The 24,263-nt window shown below is 30.2% G+C and overlaps 1 protein-coding gene across 4 annotated transcripts in view; it reads left to right on the top strand.

Moving 5' to 3' along the window:
* Positions 1-24,263, top strand: part of LOC143249479 (solute carrier family 12 member 2-like) — an 81,458-nt gene that overhangs the window by 22,080 nt on the left and 35,115 nt on the right. For 2 of the 4 annotated variants that reach the window (XM_076499393.1, XM_076499396.1), the window contains exons 2-9: positions 2,107-2,196; positions 5,733-5,808; positions 7,987-8,082; positions 11,455-11,594; positions 12,486-12,599; positions 18,055-18,166; positions 19,041-19,165; positions 23,351-23,563. In XM_076499393.1, coding sequence (XP_076355508.1) covers positions 2,107-2,196; positions 5,733-5,808; positions 7,987-8,082; positions 11,455-11,594; positions 12,486-12,599; positions 18,055-18,166; positions 19,041-19,165; positions 23,351-23,563 — 966 coding nt within the window. Of the gene's footprint in view, positions 1-88; positions 408-2,106; positions 2,197-5,732; positions 5,809-7,986; positions 8,083-11,454; positions 11,595-12,485; positions 12,600-18,054; positions 18,167-19,040; positions 19,166-23,350; positions 23,564-24,263 lie in introns of those variants that run through there. The other 2 variants (XM_076499394.1, XM_076499395.1) reach the window with 2 other exon arrangements.

Genomic DNA, 24,263 nt, shown 5'->3' on the forward strand with positions numbered 1-24,263 from the left:
CAGTTTCAGTATATGTGGTGCAATCAATTCAAAACTTAAATTGCTTTCTACTGTCAACATTCCAACATATTTACATATATCAGATGGCATTGTACGACAGTGAGAAGATTGTCATAAAACAAACTATCCTACTCAATTACAAATATACAACGTTTCTAAAAGCGTGTAATCAATACGTATCTGATAATTACATAAACTAATCGAAACTTGTATGTTTGCAATAGTATTTCACTATCAATTCAAACTGCCTTCAAACTTTATTTTCTGAAAAGTGAGTTCCTCGTCATCAAATTCAAACTAGTATACAACTATAATAGTAAGATAAGGAAGAGGTCGACGCTTAACATGACCATTCCAGGTCTAAAATATGGACCCAATGCCGATGAAGAGGATCTTTAATAGTAAATGTATTCATTCGTATTTGTACGCTTTTAGGTTCTATTGTACTATATAGCATTGGCTATTATGACTGGTATTCAACTCCAACCATGATTATTATGTTTAAATCAAACTACAGATATTCTCCATTTTTTATTGAGCAAGATACTTGCACTCTACACATTTATTCTCAGTACTTGTAATAAACTGCTGGCAGTTCAGCTATAGCAAGCTGTACTCAATTTCCAGTTTGTTTGGTTAACTTTTTTTTTACATATTAAGAATAATATGAAAAAAAACACACAAAGTTATGTTCCAATAATATTTCTATATTTTTTTAATTAAAAGGAAATAAATATTTGATTATTTAATTATCTCATAAATGTATGTTAATCTTTATTTAAACAACATTTTAAGAAAAATACATTTGTGGAAGGGTGCTACAGGTAGTAATCAATATAATAATCTGTGCTATGTAAGTCCCTACCCATCCATACATCTTGCATATCCAGTGTATCTGTGTGGTGTCACCAATATTCTTGCACTCATGTACCCACGTACTTGTCACAATACGCTCTTCAAGTGTAAACGGGCTTACATCAGCCATATTTCTCTGAAGAAAAAGAAACAAATTTATAATACATGCATAATTGAATATAACAATAACATATGGATGGGTAGGGACTTACGGGCCACCCTGTACATCAAAACTTGGTGAATGTTTATTTACCAATCAGGAAATGAATAACTGGGTAACTGTTAAAAATCTTGACAAGACACACATACGTACAACATGCACACAATTTTCTCTCCAAATGCATGAATTAACAGCAATCAAAAGTCATCTTAACATTTAGTCTGCAAAAAGCTCAAAAATAAAAATTAAAGTTTTCACTTTTGTATTTTTGCTTTTTCTGTCTGCCAACTGATAGTGGCAGAAACTAAGCTGATTTTAGTTACAGGTTCCTGTTATTCAAAACTTATCTGAAACAAAGGATAGGAAAGTGTGCTTCTTTTTTTAACATAACAGACATTAGACATGCAATAAAATTAATAAAGGTACCAATACTGAAAATGAAAACTTACTATTTTCTAGGATGTTATCAACGTGAAATTAGATACACAATCACAATTTTTTTTGTTCCCTGACGCACATTTTGCTCTATATAGTAGATACCTTATTCACAATAAACTCTTAATTTAACAATCTTGTAAGCACTGAAACACAGCCCTGAGTGATCTGCTTTGTGTCAAACATGTAAATTCTAGATTTTTACTCCTCAGTTTGCCTTCTAACTTTGAGTAGTACATGGAATGATTGCAGAAAGGAAGTGGCAGCATAGTTTATAGGTCCAGTATAAAAATAGAACCACTGTTCTAGATCATAGTAATACTTGAAAAAAATAGTACACAAGACATGTGAATGGCTGCTGTTACAAAACATGGGTGAAGTAGACAATTAACAACATTGAGAAATAGTTCATTAGTTCCTATACATTAATCAGAAAACATGACATCCATAGATCTGAATGTCAAATCACCTCTAATATTAAGAAACACACTCCACCACAATTTTACAGTACTTGCAATATACAACAGTAATATAAAAAGTATTACTTTGCTTGTCAATAGTGGCATAGTTATCTCCAAACTCCAACAGTAATGAAATAGCAGTATTATAAAATAAAATGTCTTAACCAGAGACTATAAACGTACATAATTTTGCAGAGCCCTTACAAGCACAGTAAACTTGGTGAAGAAGAAGAAGGAGGTCCAGTCAGTGAAGCTGTAAAGTTTGGATGGATCAAAGGAGTTCTGGTAAGGTAGTTTAATAATTATGTACCTAACTGTTCGACTAGTTGATACCAATCAGTGTTGATTTTCTCAAAATGAATTAACAAATTGTTTGAAAGGGATATTTGAAAATGAGAAGGTGGAGGTCACCTATATAAACACTAAAGAAAAAAGGAATTTTTGATTCTTTAACTTCCCAGGACTTTTATTTAAATTATGAGCTCCTTCTGATTACTAATTACTTGGTATAGTTATCTTTTATTGTCCAAAACAGTATTATGGGTTAAAAATAGTTGAATCTACTGCATTACATAGGTATCTAGACCAATTTTTATTAAACAAAGTAAATATGTATTTTATTTAAAGAAATACATAAATCCTTCATACACTAGTAGTTAGGGATTTAATGTAATTTTATTTGGAATAGTTTAAATCTAAAGGAAAGCTGAATTTTTTTTTTTTTATTCAGTGCCATCTTCAAGTTAACATCATCAGACTTTCTTTAATTCTTAATTTATGGTCATCCTTATTTTTGTTGGTAATGATAGCATATTTCTCTTTAATAGTGACAGTATTTTGAGAGAATGTTGGCTTATCTTGTCCTCCCTATTTTTCTACTGTCAACCAATTACAAACTATGTATAGGAGCCCCTATCCTATATCCAACCCTCTAACCCTAATCTTTAAAGTACATATCCAGTCTCCTTCCCTGTCAAAGCTCTGCCACACTTGAAGGTAAACTATTTTAATACTACCTTAAATGGAGTCATATTTGAGTTTTTACATATATTGAATTTGTAAATCTATCCTCTAATAATATTGCTTTCAGAAGTTTTCTGTAAAAATGTTTGCATTTATAGATTCCAACAGCTCAACATACTTTCATAAATAGTGATTAAACCAAAAAACTCTTTCAAATAAGACCTATAGAGTTAAATGTTTGTTTATGTTGATGTTTTGTGCAGTTCAATAATTTTACTAATAAACAAGCTACTGGTGGTGTTAACAATGAACTGAAATTGTTGTAGCTGTGTGTGTATATGATTAATTTATCTTGAATAACAGTGGTTAGAGAAATGTTTTCAATACAGACACTGTTGAATAGAAATGTATAATTTTCCACACAGTTCTGCAGAATTTTGCAACATTTAAATATTTAACATCCAAATTTGAAATCAAGTGTGAGTATCATTTGAAGTTATTTTTTAAATACTCCACTTTATCAGTAACATAGCTTTGAAATAAGTGTACATCATAAACTAATGCTTTCAGTTACTGCACATGCCTATTTTGATTGTTGATTTTTAGAACATTCAATTAATTTAATAGAAGTCTTAGTTGATCTTCAGAATGAGAAAATTGATTGAAGTAAGAAGTTTCTAATTTATGAATTCAGTAACAACTTAATTGATGCTAACAATCTTTCAAATGCTTATCCCTAAAAGTTTACTTCCAATACACTTCCCTCTTCTCACAAGATTTAACTATTCTCTTCTAGTGCTGCCCTCTCTATATAAATGTTTTCTTTATGCATGCTACAAGCTTTCTACCCTTACTGGAATCTAATGATTTCAACACACCTTTCAAGTAAATCATGCATCACTTTTCTACCAATAGGAACATTACATACTCATGTGATGCATGTGACTCCCTCTATACTCCTCTACAGAACTATCACTTCTCTTTTGACAGTGATTGTGCTCAGATATTTTCCTTTTCCTTTGTTTAAAGTTTTACATATATCTTTAGTATACTCCCTTTTCTATTGTATTTTTTTTCTCTCCATGATTTTCAGGTATGTTGAGACCAATTTGCCTCACAATTAAGTGATGGAATTAGCATGCTTTGAACCCAATGGGCTTTGGATCAGTTTGCTCTTGCATTTCATTGTGCAAACTGTTTTTCTTTACAAGCAATTGTTAGGTTCTATTTTGACTGTTTGGGGTATGGCTCCCACATCTGTAAGTCTCACCCATCCAATTTTCCCATCTTCAACTTACCCTCATCATTCTTTTGTGTTATCTTTCTACCATCCATCTCTTCTCTGATGCTCTACACTGAAATCCTGAGAGGTTTCCTGCAGACATCCTCTTTCTTTCCTCTATATTGGCTTGCTTGTTGTCTTCTGTATTGGCTTTATATATGTAGTTTCTCTGGGGACATCCAAGGTATTTATGAAACCTTAACTCATTCTTTTACCATTATTTTTGGAATTTACTTATTCTTTCTCCTGCATTGAATGGTCTGTGATGGTAGTTGAACAGTCTCTTGAATTTGAAGTGAAGACTGTATGATTCTCATCCTCCACTTGGTGTGGATGTATGGTTTCTAGTGACATGGGTTTTAGATATAGTTGGTTTACTAAGTATGGTCCATCACACCATAGACACTACACCAAGGGGCACATCATTGATTTATCACTCTTATACTTTGTGGGATGAAATTACATACATTAACATATTTAGAATCATCACCCTGCTACAGTTCTCTCCTATTTAGATGTGCTTCTCTTTTCCATCCTTATATCTTACTCATTTCATGGATGGACAAAGAGCATATCTGGTTCAAACATTTTGTGGTTCCCCTCATGAGATCTACAGATCTGACTCATTTTCAGGAGTATCATTTGGATGCTCTCAGGGGGTATTTCTGTCATTTCCTCACCCTGAACCCACCACCCAATCAGAGTGGGATTCTTGCTAATTTTGAAAACAGAGGGATGTATCATATTGGAAGTTATAAATTTACGATACTGGAAATGTATTTCTGATAGGTATTTCCTTTTGCTTTTACCCTCCATCCTTTCTCCCCACTTTTCTCTGGTGCTTACATCTTCTCCCAAACCTAGAAGTCTATTTCAGTAGAAGTGTATAGAGGGAGTTGTGTGTTACATGAGTATATCATGTTCCTATTGTTGGAAAAATGATGCATTATTATTTACATGAAATATGTTGGAATCATTCAAAGCCTCTACTGGAAAGTAGAAGGCTTGTGGCATGCATAAAAAAAAAACATTTGCATATAGAAGACAGCACTGGATGAGAAGAGGTAATCTTATGAGAGAAGTACCTATTGGAAATACATTTTCAGTATAGGAAAATCAACATTTTGGTGTTTTTATAACTGGTTGTTGTATTACCATATGAACAACAACATTATCAAGTTAGTGTCACCAATGAAACTGAATTTCGTCAGTTATTAGAACCAACAATAAATAGCAACCATGAGTATCTGAGAGTGGTGAACATTAGTGTAAAACTGGTACAGAGTTGACAAAATTTGACTTTTGCACTTGTTCTCCCTTTCTCAGTATTTATTGTTGCTTACTTGTTTTCATTAAGTACGAGAAGTTAATCTAATATGCATGCATATTTTTAATTCTTATAGATTTAGAATATGAATATTAAGTTATTACATTTATAAGCATAGCAAAAAGCTCTAATAAATTATCATATTTTAAGTTTTTTATTTAAATTTCTATTAAATACAACATTTTTATGGTTAATTTTCCTTGTTTTCAGTTGTCTAAAAAACGAAATTGCTTTTTTAATATTATTTAGATAAGATGTCTTCTGAACATATGGGGTGTGATGCTCTTCTTGCGTTTGTCATGGGTTGTAGGCCAAGCTGGGATTGGTAAGTTCATTACCAAAGTGAGCTTAGATTTCATTAGAAATACTGGCATATTGATGTTTTTTGGTAATAGTTTTGGTGATTTTAAAACTTGTTTACCCTGGTTAATATTGGCCTCTGAATAGTTCTGATGTGTCATCCAGATATAACTAGTCTACTGGATAGAATTAGTAAGTTGAGTAATAGAAATGTAATACAGTTTATAATTAGTCAGTAGTTTACTTTTTACAATGATAATTAAAATTCTAATGTATATCTTCAGTGCAAGAGGAACGTATAAAATTAAGGATCTGTTATAAAACATTACTCACTAAACCCCTATTCTGCAAGTAATAAACATTGAATAACGCACCATTGTGATAATCTAATGAAGATTAAAACTGGTATAAAAACAAACCTTTTAAAGCAACAGTTGGTTAGAAAAGCTAAACAAACTTCCTTTATATAGTAAAGTCTGCAAATATTTGGACTTCACTGGAGAAATTGAATCTATCATTTAGATTATATTAAGTATTAAAACATAATGTAAATACCATTTTATTGCAAGACAGCTTGAAAGGTACAATATTTTTATAAGCATAAGTTGTTTCCACAGTCCCAGAAAGGAGATTTTCCATAATTGAGCATATTACTCAACTTAAGTTTACTCTGGTATTGAGTAAACTATATTTTAATTAGATTCATCAGTAGTAAGTTAAACAAATAAGTAACAATCAAAATTTCATAAGACATATTATTCAAAAGTACCTGAATAAACTGTTTTGCTTTTATTGCAAAAATGTCTTTCTCCATACTAATTTCACTAAAATGTCTGGCTCAAGAATGTAAAGATTTTCAAACCATCTGTAGAGACTGCACGGTTCTAACTCATTTTCAGCACTAAAAGATACCCAGTACTCAAAGTTATATAATTTTGATTACAAAAAATTTAAGAACCATTCTAAAATAACAAAGAAAAGCTTTTTCAGATAAAAATTAACAAACTTGCTCATTATAAAACACTAATGCATTAGTGAAATGTTTTTTTTAATTATTATTGTTTAAACTTTAATTCTGCCTCAAATTACAATATAACATTGTCAACTGAATGTGTAAGCCAACTGGCATTTCATACTGCTTTAGACAAAAACACTAAGGAAAACTAGGTTATTTATTACCATGGACCTATGTATTCAAAATATTTAAGCTAATTCAAAATAAAATCTTTAATTGTTACCAAAAATGTCATCTTGAGTTTTATTCTTGTAACTGTAGTGATCATAAGTATAATCTTTATCATATTACCTGACTGTTAAAAGAAAATATAAAATATTCAATATACAAATTTTAAAATCTGTCATACTCCTTCACTTTTTGTAAATTTCTGCTTAGTTTTTTTTTAATTTCTTCTGTTCAGCAGGTTCCTATATTGATTCTGTATTAGCAGGCATGAAATTCTCAAAAAAAAAAAAAAAGTAGAGGTACTCATCTGGGTGAAGTGGACCTGTTTTTGAAAAAGAAAAAATTTACATATACATGTGTGTGTGTGTATATATATATATATAAAAAAAGACAAAAAGGAGATAAGTCCCAATATTAGTACCACCTTCAAAAATAAATTCTGGTACTCTGTACCAGTAAGTACTGGCAGAATACCACTGAATATTAGGTATTAATTATACTGTTAAACAACGTAATAACTAGACCTTGCTATCAGTTTTTGGATCTTTTTGTGTGTATTTTGTTTAACTTCTCTAACAAGATAGATCTGTGTAATGTTACGCTTTAGATATTTCTTTATCTAAAAGATACATAGCATTATAAGTAGTAAAGTAACTTTTTTCAGTAGATTTAACTTGCATATATGAACACTGCAAATAATACAGTACAACAAATATTTTAGATGTATAGATGAAACTGTGCAAGTCATGTTTTTTATAACACAAATATAGTATCTTCTAGAATTGTTAAATTTTCAATGCTTTACATTAATGTTTTTCTTTCTTAGGAAACATCAAAACACGAGCAAACAAAAAATTTGTTTTTGTTTCAGGTCTAGCTCTTGTTGTTGTGGGCTTAGCTACAACAGTAACAATGTTGACTAGCATGTCTATGTCAGCAATATGTACAAATGGAGAGGTACGAGGAGGTAGGAGATAACATTTTGATGGATTGTTGAACTAATGCTGATTTACATTTCAGGTCTAGCCCTTGTAGTTGTTCTCTTAGCAACAGTGGTTACTATTCTGACAACCTTGTCTATGTCAGCCATTTGTACAAATGGGGAAGTCCGAGGAGGTAGGTAATCGGTCCAGTTACACTGGCCTATCTTCATGCATGCTGTATAAGGGGATTGATACTAACCTAAATCAAGTTGTATGTTCTGTTCTGGAGTGTTTCTTTGCATTCATAAGTGCAGGTAATAGTTATGAATTAGAGGTAGTGATAAATGAAAAGCATAATTATTGTAATGTCGATAAAAAGTTTTAATGATGGCTAATGTTTTTAAGTGTAAAAAATGTGGAAACAGCTTAGTGTGAACATGCATACATTTTCATTGTATAATAAATGTAAAGATTTAGCTAAGCATTTGTCATTTCTGTCCCAAATAATACTGCTAAAAATGCATTGCTTTTTAATATTTTATAAAACAATATTATAAAAAAGTCCTTTATATATTATATTTAAAAGTATTTAGTTTGAAAAGAATCTTTACTTTGGAAACCAGAACGTGGTAGATATCATGAATTTAACTACAAACTAAAAAATAAAAACTAGTCTAAAGACAATTTCTTAATTGTAAGGGCAAAAGTAGATACTTGTAGAATATGATTGCAAAGAAATGCACCTCTGACAGGTGAGAGAGAATGACTAAGTTACAAGATAAGTGGTCTGTTTATCAGAGTAACATCATGGTGTGGTAAAAGGAATTGTTGGTAAACTAATTCTCATTGTTTTCTGTGGAATTTAAATTAACTGCATGTTATGATTCAGAAAAACTGCATGACCTTATCAAGCTTCATTTGTAATGAAATTGCATCTAATATGTAAAAAAATGTTTACAGGGTGTTCAAAATTTTACAGGTACTATTTGTTAAGTTTAACAAATATTTCATGTTTCTCAATGTTTAGATTTTTTCTAAATTTTATTTTTAATGGTTTATGATTCTGAAATTCACTGTAGTTATAGAAACTTGAAATTTATTCAGTTTCCTGTTAAATGTAGTAATTGAATCTAAACTGTCACTTTTAGAATTTATTTGTAGTACAATTTTTGAACCACAGATGTTTTTATTTTGAACTTGAATCCTGCTTCAGTGTAGAATAAGTTTACTAGATCTTTTTGTTTCTACAGGCATTGTTTTTAAAAACATTTTCCAGACAGTGATGTTACTAAAGTATATGGAATTAGAAAAGTATATACTAATTGTGAACAATACTGGAACCAAATGTATTGAATACGCTAACTTTTTAGTCCAAACAGTGTTGTCATGTAAGAGTATGTGCACTGCTCTCATTTTACACAATTTGCAGCATGTAAATGATTGTTTCAGTAAAGGTTCATGATCAAAGAATAGATTTTTTGGATTGCATTCTAATTATCACAAAGAATTTGTCAGTAAAATGTATACAAATATTATTAAACAATAACAGTGTTTACGGATAACAAAAAGACCTGTTTGTCCATCTTGGCTGTCCCACCCTCTAACCCAAAGTAAAACTTAAGTAAATTAAAAAAAAATTAAAGCCAGCCCTTTCCATTTATGTACTTATTAAACTTTCTTTTAAATTCACCCAAATTTATTGCCTCCATAGCATCCAAAAGCAACCCATTCCATAGACCGACCACCTGATTTGAAAAATAAAATTGTTTTAGCTGAAGATGGCTTCTGCCTTGCTTAAATGTGTTCCATAGTTCTATAGTTCTTGCTGTTAAGCATGAAAATTTTGATGCATGAACGTTATCAATTCCTTTTACAATCTTAGACATCTCGTTCAAATCCTCTTTAACTGTTTTATTTTAAGAGAAAACAATTTTAAAAATCTTAATTTCTCCTCGTATCACAAACCCTTCATCTCAGGTACTCTTTTAATAACCCTTCTTTGAACCCTTTCAAACAGTTCAATGTTTTCCTAAGATAAGGAGTCCAAGATTGAACACAGTATTCCAAATGTGTCCTAACCAATGACTTAAACAATCACATTAACTTCTTTAGACTTGTGCTGAATATTTCTTTAGATACAACCTAAACTTATTTGTCCTACTACTAGCAACAGCACACTGCTTTGCATAGCTTAGAAGACTTAACAGTTATACCAAGGAACACTCGAGACCTTTATCATCTGTAAATTTAAGTAATTTATTGATAATTCCTTCACCTCTGTCAATAATGTAAATCAAAAAGAGCAATAGTCCTAAGACTGAGCTCTGAGTTACACCACTTGCAACATTAATCCAGTTTGACTGAACTCCTTTTATAACAACCCTCTGCTTTCTTCTATCAAAGTACTGCACTACTTACTTAACTTTATCCCCCACACCTATAGAGAAGTTTCTCTACAAGTCTTTTATGCAATACCTTGTCAAAAGCTTTTTGAAAATCTGGATACACCAAATCTACACCCTTACCCTCACCTACATATGCAGTAATATTTTCAAAGCTTGTCAAAAGATTTGTAAGGCAATATTTTCCTGTAGTGAAACCATTTTAACTATTGAATAAAATTATAAACTTTGTCAAATGACTTTGCAAAGTGTCTTTCATCAGATGTTCCAAACTTTTTCCCACAAATGATGCAAGACTAATAGACCTATAATTACTAGGAACATTTCTATCACCTTCCCATAAGATAGAAGTGACTTTTTTAAGTAAACACTATGAATTATCAGGAATATCTTAAGAGGGTAAAAATTAAACTTAACCCTATTTCTATTTTCTGTTCATGGGTGGGATTACCTCAAAATGTTTTTGTTGTTAGATGGAAAACAAACTCCAAATGTTTATGAAATCTTTGTTATAATTTTAAGAATTTGAGATGAAGTTAATGTTTAAGTTTTCTTTGAAATAATTATTGCTTTTGGGCTTGCATAGTTTTAATTAAGTTTAAACATACCCTGTCAGTTGACAGGTATTTAAGTTTGTTCCTTTTATTTTTCAAACTTTAGATATATTTTGCTGATTATTGAAGGTTAGATAAATTTTATTAGTGAGCTTAGTAATTTTTCTCTACAATTGCTAATGAGAGAAACTTGTTACTGACGATATTTAACAAATACTGATTAAATTGTTGACACTTAATTTAAATTATATAAAGATCTTATGTTGTACCTTTAGCTTGTACCTTTAGATAAAGTTAATCCTATATTTCCTTATGCCTGTTATATCCACTTTCAGTTAAAATAATTTCTTTAAATGTATACTTTAGTAAATTGTTAATGTTTGGATCAGTTGTTTCAAGCCTAATACATTTTCTCTTAATTTTTCTGTATCAGTGTTTGTTTATATTAACATGAAATAGGAAATATTTGATTATCAATTTAAAATGTATACTACATTTGACCACATTTTTGGTTTTGCTAATTGTTTCAATGCTACTAAATACTACATAAACAGATTCTACTTATTGTTGGTATGTTTTAATAGTATTGCCTTATAACACTATTAATAGGGGGAACCTATTACATGATATCAAGAAGTTTAGGGCCCGAATTTGGAGGAGCTATTGGTTTGATTTTCTCTCTAGCAAATGCTGTAGCAGTGGCTATGTATGTAGTTGGATTTGGTGAAACCGTGAGGGATGTTTTATTGGTAGGTATTATATCACTGTTTACTTCCTTATAATCTTAAAGCAGAATAAAGTCAAATTAATTGATTTGTTAAGCAAAAATAACTAATCTTACTACCACTACAGTTACTTCCCCACAAGGCTTTTGTTTTTCATCTACACTAATGTTTGACCTGTTTCCTTTCCTCAAATTTAACTTAGTCTTCAGTATTACTTTTAAAGAGATTATTCATGGATAATTTGTTGTAGTTTTCTAACAATATTGTTGTATAAAACTTTTTGAAAGATGGAACCCATTTACTTGTGCTAGTTAAGTTTTTATTTGCTTCTTCTTTATTTATCATTAAGAATTAATTTATTTTTGCTGGTTATAAAGAGGGATGAATGAAGAATGTTGCAGGTGATTTAATTATATGAAATAAACATTAAATGAACAAGAGTGTCAGAGATATCTTGTGATTTATCTATATGTAATGTACAAAGTTTGATTGATAATAGTACATTTAAAAAACAAATTCATTGATTACATTTCTATGAAAAATGTTTAAAATTTTAAAATATCAAAAAACAAGGAGGTATAACTTTTTTATTGAGCACAATACATGACAGCTTATTGTTAAAATGTATGTGTATACATTACTCATTTTTATTATGTTTGATTCAGGTATTTATTTTTGTAGTAGAAATTTATGTGGACAACACACACTAATTTGGGTGATTGTGTCTTTATTCACAATAATTTGAAATTAAGGTTTCTAAAATAATTTAAAGTAATGGTAATAAATATGATTAGAAACACAGAGCTGTATTAAAATCATTATTGTAAAATAATATGTATGCACTCCTGCACAAGAGAAAATGGATGAATTTTGAAAACTGAAATTCAAAGAACTGTATACTTGTCTTATCTACAGCTTCAAAATCTCTCCATTGTGGATGCTGGAATGAATGATGTACGAATTATTGGAATATGTACTGTTTTTGTATTGCTTGGAATCACCTTGATTGGAACAGAATGGGAAACTAAAGTAAGACATTTAAATTGTCAAAATAGAATTAACATTTATTAAATCAATCTTACATTGATTTGTAAATATAGTATATTATAACTTAAACATTTTTGCACATTAACTCATGGTAATATTTGATATTGACAAACATATTTTTTCACAAAATGTAAATTTATATTCTATAGACTATTTATTTAGAAAGTTTAAGGGGTTATTTTCAGTTTAGGATTCATCGATCCATTAAGCCTCGTTCAACTGAAAACCTAAAAACTCCTTTTTTTTTTTTTTTTAATCTGAGTTCTGTCATTTCTCTTCTGTTGGTAGTACAGAACCATTCTGTTTTCATATTTGGCAAGAAAAAGATAAGAGAATCATAAGTATACCAATACTGTCACTGTAGATGGTTAAACAAAAGCTTCCACATCATTAAGAGTGCTTCATCCCCTCATCTGTTTATTTCTCTTTCCAAATACCACACCTCCAATGGTGTGAGTTGGTCAGCATGTGGCTTCAGGATAATGATATATGGCCTGATGTTCTTCCCACGTTCACACCAATATTCTTTGATTCACTTTTTCTTGTCAGGATTCAACTAATGTTCCATTCTGACAATTCAGTGATGGTGGTTTGTTATCATTCACTAAGGAGGCACATGTTTTATTTCCATTTGTTGTTAATTTTGGACCTCCCTTTTTGGGCCACATACTTGATGTATGTCTCCTAGTGTCATATTCCCAGTGCTTTCAACCTTATTCCAGATTGTCTTTCCAGTCCTAACCCACTTTTTCTGATGAAGTGGTTTCTCAGTCCTGAAATATTTCCAGTGGCTCTGACTATAGGAAGATGTTGGCTTTTGTCCTCAATTTTAAGTGACCTCATTTTTGTTTTATTTTGATATTCAGTTCCTCATTTACTTGACCTGGCTGTCTATGTCCTTAGAAAGGATTGAACCTAGTTTACACCTTCATCATCTTGTTGAGCATTGTTCCTGGGTGAGTTTGTTCCTTTATGCCACTACGTGTCTGGTTTTCCTTATTTCACCTTCCTGGCTGATGCAGATTTGATTTTCTCAGCTGCTTCAACTTGATCCATTTTTTTTGTTATGGATCAATTTTTCGTAACTTACACTTTGACAGTTTGACATGTTCTTCCTTTGATCATTTTTGTTTCCTTCCATCTTCCACCTTTATCCCTGGTCAAATTCAGATGGTCTTCTATGTCCCATACATGTTCTTGTTTCCTTAATTGCCTTCAAGGCTTTTTTTTTCTATTGATTTCATATCCCAGTTTCATTCACTGGTACCATTTCTGTTTGACTTTTTTTTCCCCTCCCTTACCAGTTGAATTTTTCTTTGATTTGTTTTATTCATTATCTCCTTCTTCCCATAATTCCTGGTGTCAAGCACCTTACCTTGTACCTGCATTTCAACCCTGTCGTTACATTGGAGATACTTTTTCCATCAAACACTGGAATTACACTTCATACGTTTATTTCCCATTCTCTATTTCAGGTAGCTGTTTCTTCCTCATCAGGCTATTGTCTTCTGAGATACTGTGACTGATTTAGTTACTTGTTTATATAATACCTTTATAAAGAATCCCATTCTGTGAGTGGTGGTTGTCCATAAGTACTTACACAAGTCAAATCTGATAATTATAATTTCCCTAGCCACACTGCTGAGGTGTGATGTTCCACAAGATCACTCATAGGTTTTTCCTTGCAATATATTTGCTTCATTAATACACCCATTCTGGACAATACCAACCTCTTGACTCTCCACATTTTCTCCTCCCTTTTTCTTCCAGTGGAGTACAGGAGTTATTATCTTTCCAGTTATAATCTGCTGGAGTGTGGAGCATGGATGTATCTTCCTGAATATGATAGTGATATATGATAGTAAGCAAATGAATCTATTCAGTTGAGTAGGGTAGATGACAAGTTGTAGATGACTTGTCCTGCTGTTGTAGATGACAAGTTGCCCTTTAGTCTGATGCTTTATCTCTGAATGGGTCTATCTGAGGAGCCGTTGTTGGTTGAGCTGTCCAAACTTAGTTCAATTCTTCAATAGGGATCCTTCATCCTACCCCTACTTGGATGTTGGTTCCCAACATATGGACCAATCAACATTAGCCCTCAGACATGTGTTACAGGTGTGTCTGTTTCCTCACTTAGCTTGCCTCATTTCTTTGCTAATGTCTTGTTATGAGGATAAATATGTTGGTTGTCATTGGTTTTCCTATGTGCTACCCCTTGAAGATTTAAATTACCATGGTTAGTGCTGTGTTGGGGGTGGTTCCTATCTGGTTTTGAATGGGATGTTGCACAATACAGAGAAGGATGTTACTTCCTGGTGGGTGAGTTTTGGATTGTAGTTGACTTGCCAGGAATGTTTTGTCATGTCCTAACCACTCTACACTTCTCATCTACATTACTGTCTCCTAATGGATTGAGATATTCATATTAAGTAATTTAGAGCCCTTTCCAAATGTTGTTTTCTACATTTTGGATGTACTTCTCTCTTTTTCTGCCTCTTTAGCATCTTCTGCTGTAAAAATCTCCAAGGTACTCTTGAACACTTTTGAAGAGTTTTGTTTTTTACCCTTGCACCAATCAGTGTGAGATTCTAGCTGTGTGTTAGAGAAGATAGAATACCATGTGGGGAATTTATAATTTTCCTATACTGGAAATATATCTCCAATAGGTACTTATCTCCTCTTATACTTTCTATTATTTCTCCTCAGTGAAAACCAGTGCTTCCATTTTCTGTCAAAACGTGAAGTAATAAGTTGGTAAAATCAAATAGAGGGAGGTGTATGCAGTAGGATGGGTGTGTTGTGCTCTTATTGGTGAAGAGTTTTTTGCATGATAACTTGTATGTGAGGCACAATTGAACCACTTTGATCATGGAGTATGTGGGAACTCAAAGCTTGTGACATGCAGTAAAAATATACATACAGAAGGCAGTGTTTACCTACAATAGCTACAGAAGTTTAAGAAAAAGCAACTCTCAAAAATACATTTTAAGTAGAGAAAATTTATAACTTTCACAGTAAACAAGTTCCTAGCAGTTGTACTTTTTTTTTTACTTTCAGTATATTTATATAACTTGACAAACTTGTTTTTGGGGGAAAGAAGAAATTCCCTGTGGTAACTCCAGCTCACAACTTGGTAGTTTTTATTTATTCAGACTAAAATTTGTATTCATAACCACCTTTTGTATGTAAATTTTGCTTATGTGTATTGTTGATACTTTTTACTGAATTATCAAGTTTTTGTGGGTTTTTAAACTGCCAAACATTTTTTCAAAGGAACTCATTATTAAAAATGTTTCACTTCAGTTAAAGGAAATTAACAAAATTTAGATATTTGTATTGTTAATCAAATGTTCAAGTTAAAAATTTTCTGTAAGTGTGTTTGTTTTGTTTTCTTATAGCAAAACCACATCAGGCTATCCTCTGTCTACCAAGGGGAATCAAACCCTTTATTTTAACATTGTAAATTCGATGACTCACCACTGTCCCACTGGTAGACTTCTGCATAATTGGACCTCTTAAATTTTAAGTCTTAAATTTTTTTCCATTTTGAGATCCAAGTGTTCTAAATAATTTAAACTACAGTGCTTACTACTTACTGTTTATTAGTTATACTGGGGTTCATTCAACATTCTAAGATTCTGTGTACAGAACCCTTAAACTTTACTCTCATTTTTCACAAATAAGACATCTTTCATTTTCTGTACTTCAGATGTATTCAGTAAGTTCTACAGTTTTTTTGTAATTTCTATGAAGTTAATAACTTAAAATGCTCCAGTATTTTCAGAACTATTTTGTCTATCTTAATTCATTTCTTCTCTAATTGATTAAGGTGAAAATAAACATGTTTAAACTCTCAAAGCTAGTCTCCCACCCATTCACTCAGCAGTAAGTATAAGGGATTCTCATGATAAAAATCTGATTTTGTTACCTGTTTCATATAATACTGTAATGTGTTGCTTTTTGCTTAGCAAACAAAATTGTTAAAATATTGTCATTAGTTTTATTACGTTGGCTTTTGCTGATTAATTTGACTGACATTTGTAATATTTACTTACGTATTGTTATTAATACTATGATTTTTTCTTCTATTTTATTAATGCTTGTGCAATTGGTCATTTCTTACTTATTGCTCTGTGAGAGAGCCATGTGTATGTGATAAAGAAGTCAAGTAGTGTACTCAATATTTCTTATTACCATTAATTTAGTTAGTTTAATAAGTATTTATTATCACTATTTACTAAACTTATTTTTTCCTGTACTGTTTGTACAGTCTTCGTACCCTATTCAGTATTTAAACAGTAGCATATTTCATAATCGTACACCTTAGATGCATGCTATGCTATTCTAACTTTTACACTGCTAGAGCTGTTTAGTTGGTTTTAATTGGTTGTTAGATGTTTTTGGAGTGGACTATTTGTGAAGTTTTGTATATGACACATGTGATGTCATATTTTGGAAAGAACAAATCTGTAATTATGCATTTGAAGCAAACAACTTATTTTTGTTTTGTAAGCAATTTGTATATTGTAATTTGTTTAGTATTAGTTTCACTAACAGTAATGGTTACAATGTTTAATATATATCATTTTTATTATAAAAATCTTTTACATGTGTTAGCTTACTATACATTAAGTTTTCTAAGCAGATCAAACATTAAGTTCTTACTGAGATTACTGTTGCAGGTAGTGTTAACAGCAATAGGACATAACTAATGAATCAGCACTTTATAAACTTTTGTTTTATGACAGTGCTTAGTTGTAGTTGGATCAATTTTCTAAGTTACCTATACTAATTACTTGGCTAATTTTTAATTTTGACATATAGATAGCATACTTTTGTCAGAAGCTTAATATAAAATGATAAATGAAATAAGGAAAATTTAAACTCTGAAGAATCTTTTGTTCTGGATCAACCCTTTTTATGCTATTTATTGGCAGCTCTTCATAGTTAGATCAGCACATAACGTGATGCATAATGTACTTAAGTGTCAGTAATGTTACTTCATTTTTCAATTTTTTTACGTATTTAATATAAAAGACTGTCTAAGAGGAATAGAAAAATTATTGGTTGCACTATAATTTCTTTTGAATATACTAAGATAATCTCACAGCAAGGTTTTTATGAACATTGTAAGTAGTCAAAGGTATAGTTAATAATTTGATAGGAAGACTTACTACCAAACTGAGATATTAGTTTTTATTAATGATTTTACATTTTCTATCATGTCTTCAAATAATTAGATTTTAGCATGGAATTTGAGAATTTATTATGCCGAACGTAGTGAGTGGTGAATTTTGTATTACATACATACACTATATGGCATTTATTTTAAGTGTTCTCACTTGATTTTAATAAATACTCAAGAAAAATATTGAGATACATGAGAGAATTAACAATACTTGTTATTTTGTTTCAAAGCTTTGAATTTTATTTTCAGGCCCAGATTGTATTGCTCATTATTCTCCTAGTAGCTATGTTTGACTTTGTTATTGGTTCCTTTATTCCACCATCTGTGTCCCAACAGGCCCGAGGATTCATAGGCTACAATGGTGATTAATAAAGCCAGTTTTTGTTTTAAACATTATTAGTTTAAGTTGATTGTATACAGTTTGTATATACTCAGCTATAAGACTTAAAGTAAGCATATTATTGAAAAACTATATCTAAAAGTAAAATTTTCAGAGTTCAGATATGGTGGCATCATCATGAATTGGTCTCCTAATGCATCATATAAACAGTTTAGTTTGCCAAAGGTGATGCAATAGTCTGTGCCATGTGACATCAAATTTAGTATTTGAAGGATGTGTAGACTTGTTGCATCAGAGACCATTCACTTCTTTCATCCCACTTGATACAGGAATACACAATCTGAATAGTACCCAATATTTTCAGATGTTTTTAATATTTTGTAGAATTATGCCATATTGATCTGTTGCTATTATTGAAACCACAGAATGTTGAAATAGCTTCCATGTTTACTGTACATTAAGTTGTATAATCTTTTTCATATCGAGTTAACATGACATTTTATCTAATTACTACAGTATGCATACAATTTCAGTTAAATAAGTCCTTTTGTATTCTACAGTAAAGCATTTCCTAATTTTCAACCATAATTTTTCCTGAAAGTTACTTCTCCAATACCTTTTTTTATAGCTATAAAATTTTATTTTTAACTTTTTAATTTCTTTTATTTTAAAGATATTTTTAAGTAATACTTCAATGATTATTTATTTGCCAATTTCACATAAAGTACATCTCCAGTTTGAATGGCATGAGATATATACGACTGTTAGTTTTTTTTGTTTTGTTTTTTCTCAAAGAAAACAATGTTTTCTTGTGTGTGTGTTTGTACATTTCTTACCCAAATGTATCTATAACCATAACCACTTCTTATAAACTGTACACTTTGTTCATTTTTAAGGAAACTTGCAAGTGAAAACTTTGTTCCTCAGTTTCGAGGTGAAACTTTTTTTTCTGTGTTTTCCATCTTCTTTCCTGCTGCTACAGGAATTCTTGCTGGAGCTAACATATCAGGAGACTTAAAAGTAAGTGGCTTTATTTATAAAAATAAATAATTAATATTTAAAGTCTTTCAGTACATTTGCATTTAATGATGTATTTGCAAGTCTATTAATAATGTTCACAAAATATTCATAATGATTAAGCATGTGATTTGTTATACATTACAGATAATTTGAAATTTTTCCATATTGTAAATATTATCAGCCCAAATACTCTAGAAGTTTTTTTAATTACTCAGGTGAAAGGAAGTTCATGTGTATTATTCAGTATAAATTGTTTTTAATGAACCTGTAACTCTTTTATGTATAGTGTTAGGAAACAAACTTAGTAAAAATTACAGTTGCTGTTTTATCATGTTTTGATAGTTCAAACTGTTTTGATATGTTTGTTCTAATTCTTATCTAACTGTAGTTTCAGAAACATGATTATGAGATAATCTTATTTTAGTTCATTTTGATTGCATTTAAAAACTGTTTTTAGAAGGTAATTTTGTTCTGTATAACTAGTTCATAATACATAGATCATAGATCCTACAGATGCCAAACATTGGCTTAATGTGTCCAAAAGGAAATGGTTTTTTTAAAGTTAAAAATTTGTTATTTCTTTCTGGATAAAGGTATCTGTGCTATTATTTCTGCCATTATTTTGGTCTATAAATGGAAATAAATTTTTGGAGATATCATCCACAATGAACTTTAAGCAAAAACGGATCACAGCACTAATTTTTCAAAAACTTAAATATGGTATAGTTTTTAACATGACTTATTTTCATTATTAATAATGAAAAAAGTGATCAACAAAACAGTTGGAATCATCACCAAAAATTATTTTTACTACAGATACAAAGAGTCATAAATCTTCCACCTTCTGTCACTCACTCCTCTCTTCTTTTCTTTGTTTTTGAAATTTGAATGGAGTAACATACATACTGTTATTAAAACTCTATTTCACTGTTATTAAATAGACAACAAGAAAATAGCATTCAATAGCTTAGAATAGTCTAGATTCTAGATAGCCACAAGAGCAATTCTATAACTGAAATTTTCTGCACAAGAAATTACCACATTGGATATAATTATAAGAACATTAACATCTATAACTTAAACATATTAATATCTGAGTTAAATTACTTTCTTATGACAAGAAGTTCACTTGAAATAAAAATGTATCTCAGAACAGGTTTTTGTCAACCTGAAGATGACTTAGGAAGCTCAAAACGTTGTTTTCTGCTTATCAATAAGTGTTAGTACCCATACCACCTGTTCTGAGGTATATTGACATGAATTAGGTGGAAAAAAAAAAACACTATCATTTTCTTTATAAACATTAGTTTTCACTTTTTTGTTTTTACAAAGTAACTTACTTTTGTATCACTTTATTTTTAGATTATAATTTTATCATCTGCTATTAAAAATGTTGCTACATTCCAAAACTTTCACTGTTACCTTTAAGAATCCTGTTCAGTTTTTTCATGGTTCAAAACTATAGTTTTCTTATGCTGAACAGTATACTTGTACATTAACCCTTTCATGAAGGGTCATGGGTTAAAGGTCATGTCATTACATTTGTTTACTTACATTCAAAATTTTATTAAACTATTTTATGAATTTGTCAGCAAGTTTGGAATCAAATTGTAATTATAATTCAACTTCAAATATAATTAAAATGGCTGAGAAAACTGCTAGGAGGAAATTCTGAGCTGTTGACTGGTTATTCACGTCATCATATATTGTAGTGAGAGCATGAGGGACTATTTCTAAAAATGGAAAAAGGTGAATGGGGCCACTGTGTTTTGCAGCAAAATAAAAAATATAACATTCCTATTTCCTATTCTTTCTTGTCAGTATTAATAATTTGCATTCCTAATTTGTATAAAACTACAGATTTAATATTTTGACATTGCAAACATCTCATTTTAAACAGTGATGCATTCAGCATACCACATGATTTACTAAAATTTATGTTCAGGTGTTTTCTTTTAATATTTACTTTTAAATAAAGAAATTAACTTGTATAATAAAGTTTGAATTAATTTATAATTTGATTCCAAACTTATTCAAAAAACTTTTTAATGCAAATCAGCAAACCTGATAGCAAGGCCTTTGACTCGTGACCTATTGAGAAAGGGTTAAACTGGATAAGAATGATAGTCAACCCTTTATGGTGGGTGGTAGGGTGATGATGTCTGGCTACCCTCCTTCTGGTCAATAGTTCAAAATTATAAATGGTAGCAGAGCCATAAATACAAAATTTTAACTGTATTTAACTTTTTTCTACATCAGTAATAAGAAAATTTAATAAATTTAATAGTTTGGAATCAATTTTTTCTTAAGTACTTCAGTTCTGATAGGTAAAGTTTTTGTTATTTTGAATATAGAAATAATGTTCAGTATATTAATACTTACAGATGTATATTAACCAAGAAACCACACAATAATATGACAGAATTGAGTCTGAAAAATACTAAGTGTTAAGATAATTTTCACTGTAGCAATGCCTGATGTTAGGAAATTAAAAATTATTTTAAACACATGAAAAAATTGATTTTCCACCTCGAGTTTATGGAAAAACTAAAATTGGTTTCCACTACAGTAAATATATGTAGGGTTCTGTAAAAGCATAGGTTTTTGTTACATAAATGTAAGAAAAGTAAACTTCATGCCAAAAAAATACAATTCAAGGAGTATGTATACAAAATTAAGTTAATATATATTTCAAAATACCAAGACTTGCAAGTATGGTTTTAGTTGACAAGTCACATTATGATGCCCAACCACTAGTGAAAACTAAACTTAAATCAAATAAACTATCTTGACAGCTGTATTTCAAATAGATAATTGTTCAGTTGTGCTTTCATAAATATGAATTTCAAAATAATTTAAGACATAAAATTCTTGTATAGTAGACTTCTTTTATTATTATTATTCCAAGTCTAAAAACAAAATTAACTTAAATAATTGTTATTGTTATTACACAGTATCAAAGAAAAAAATGTTTTAAATATGTGCATGCACAAGAATGATGATTGCTTAAGTATTTCAATCTAGTTTTTTTTTGCAAAATGAAATCTGATTTTTCTATCTTTTCTTCTTAAGTGTTAGTATCCAAGAATCAAGTTTCTAAGTAAGTGTACATTTATAATGCTAAAATACAGGGTTCAGTTCCCTGCAGTAGACAGAACACTGATAGTCAGTTTGTAGTTTTGCTTTAAAACAAATAAAAGTGTAAGACTTAAAGCAAACTTCTAGTGTTAATTTCATGGCAAGAGAAATTGGCTTTCATTTGTTACTCATGTATTAACAAAAAAAAAGGTATTGTATAAACTGGAATTATTAATAGCATTCATACTTTTTGTTATTAAACACAGTAACTTAATAATTTTCTTATTACATGCAAATGAAAGTATTTTCTTTTAATTGGATTAATTGTGCTTTTGACAAATCTGCAAATGCATCTAGTGTTTTATTACTTCACAATAACAATATTCATGATAAACAAGTTTGTTAGAGACGTACTGAGTCTGTTAAATATTAAAATGCTTCCACCCTTTCCAATATTTTTACATGTTACAATTAAGGGCAGTTAGGTAGTTGTTTATGGCAACATGTTCAGAATAAGTTAAGTGTGAATGGTCTACAGAACTTGGTAGTACACAAGAAATGTTTTTTGATTGCATTAGTAGTTAGTTACAAACATGCACATACTTTTACTACATCAATATATATATATTGTAAGAATATATTTAAATTTCAATGTTTAAACTACTAAATACTATATTATGGGTTCCTTGTAATTACGTAATAAAACATAAATTCATAAATGTTTTCTGAACAAACTGTTTTGCTTGTTTTTTGCTATTTTGTAAAAAATCTGAAAATATATAGTTTATAATTGTCATAAGCTACTGATGTAATGTGATACATTTTGAATACATGTATTTTTAAAGCCAAAATAACTAAGCAGAAAATAGTTTAACAGTAAAACCTATGACTTCATTTTTGCAGCTACTTTGTGTTTATTACATTTTTAATAATATATTTTCTGTTATATACAGATAAAACTGGTACCTTTGTCTCATTAACTACCTAATATATTTTGTATCTGTATATTAGTCTATTTTGAGGTAGCTTATTTATAATCTTTGAAATTTTATATGTTGTGTGTTTTCAGCAAAAGAAATTGTTTATTTATCTGCTTAATATTTCTAGGACCCACAGAGTTCCATACCAAAAGGAACCTTTTTGGCCATAGTCATCAGTAGTTTGTCCTACATGCTGTTTGCAGTAATTGCTGGATGTGTAACATATCGCGATAGCAATGGGATAGAGGCACTTGTTGAGAATGGAACTTTGTCTCTATTAACTAACTGTTCCTTTGGGGAAAATGAAATCTGCCCCTTTGGTTTAATGAACAATTATCAGGTAAGATTATATTTAATGGATTTCAAAGTTTTTTGAAATATATAAAATGTTTTAATGTTATACAGTCAGGTAAACTAGATTTCATTGCTTTCAGTCCAGTGACGACATTTCAAACAGATTTGCATTAATAAGAATAAAGAAATAAAATAATTACTTAAAGGTTTTGCTGAACAATAAAAATCACTATGACATAGTTGTATACTATACTTTTTCATATCTGTATCATTGACCTGAAAGTTAGGCTTCTCACTTGTTTATTAGCAAAATATAATAGCAGGTCTAATTATATCATCTACTAGCTCATTTTGTTAAAAGATTGTATTCATAAAAGTTACTTCTGCAGTCCTTTTAGAAATTATCCACAACTGTTTTAGAAAGATCCACACTGATTCCTGAACTAAAATCCACTGTACATTACTATTCATTTCAAGTTACACAGGAATTTTTGTAAACTAAAAAGGAAATGTTAAAGTAATAAAAAATTCTTTTAGGTGTGAAAAAAGTGTGTAACTTAAAGGAATTAAATCAACATTGGTGGCCAAACTGGTAACTATACTTATAGCATTTTATAGCTAATCTTCATTCATTACTTACAACCAGGCTGCATTTTTTGTTAAAATCGGGACATTTTACAGACTAGTATTTAGGCTTATAGTGCTTTTCTCTCATGTTTATTAGATGCTCAGGCAGCTTTCTTCTG

This window comes from Tachypleus tridentatus, chromosome 4 (genome assembly GCF_004210375.1).
Source record: "Tachypleus tridentatus isolate NWPU-2018 chromosome 4, ASM421037v1, whole genome shotgun sequence".
Classification (NCBI taxonomy): Eukaryota; Metazoa; Arthropoda; class Merostomata; order Xiphosura; family Limulidae; genus Tachypleus; species Tachypleus tridentatus.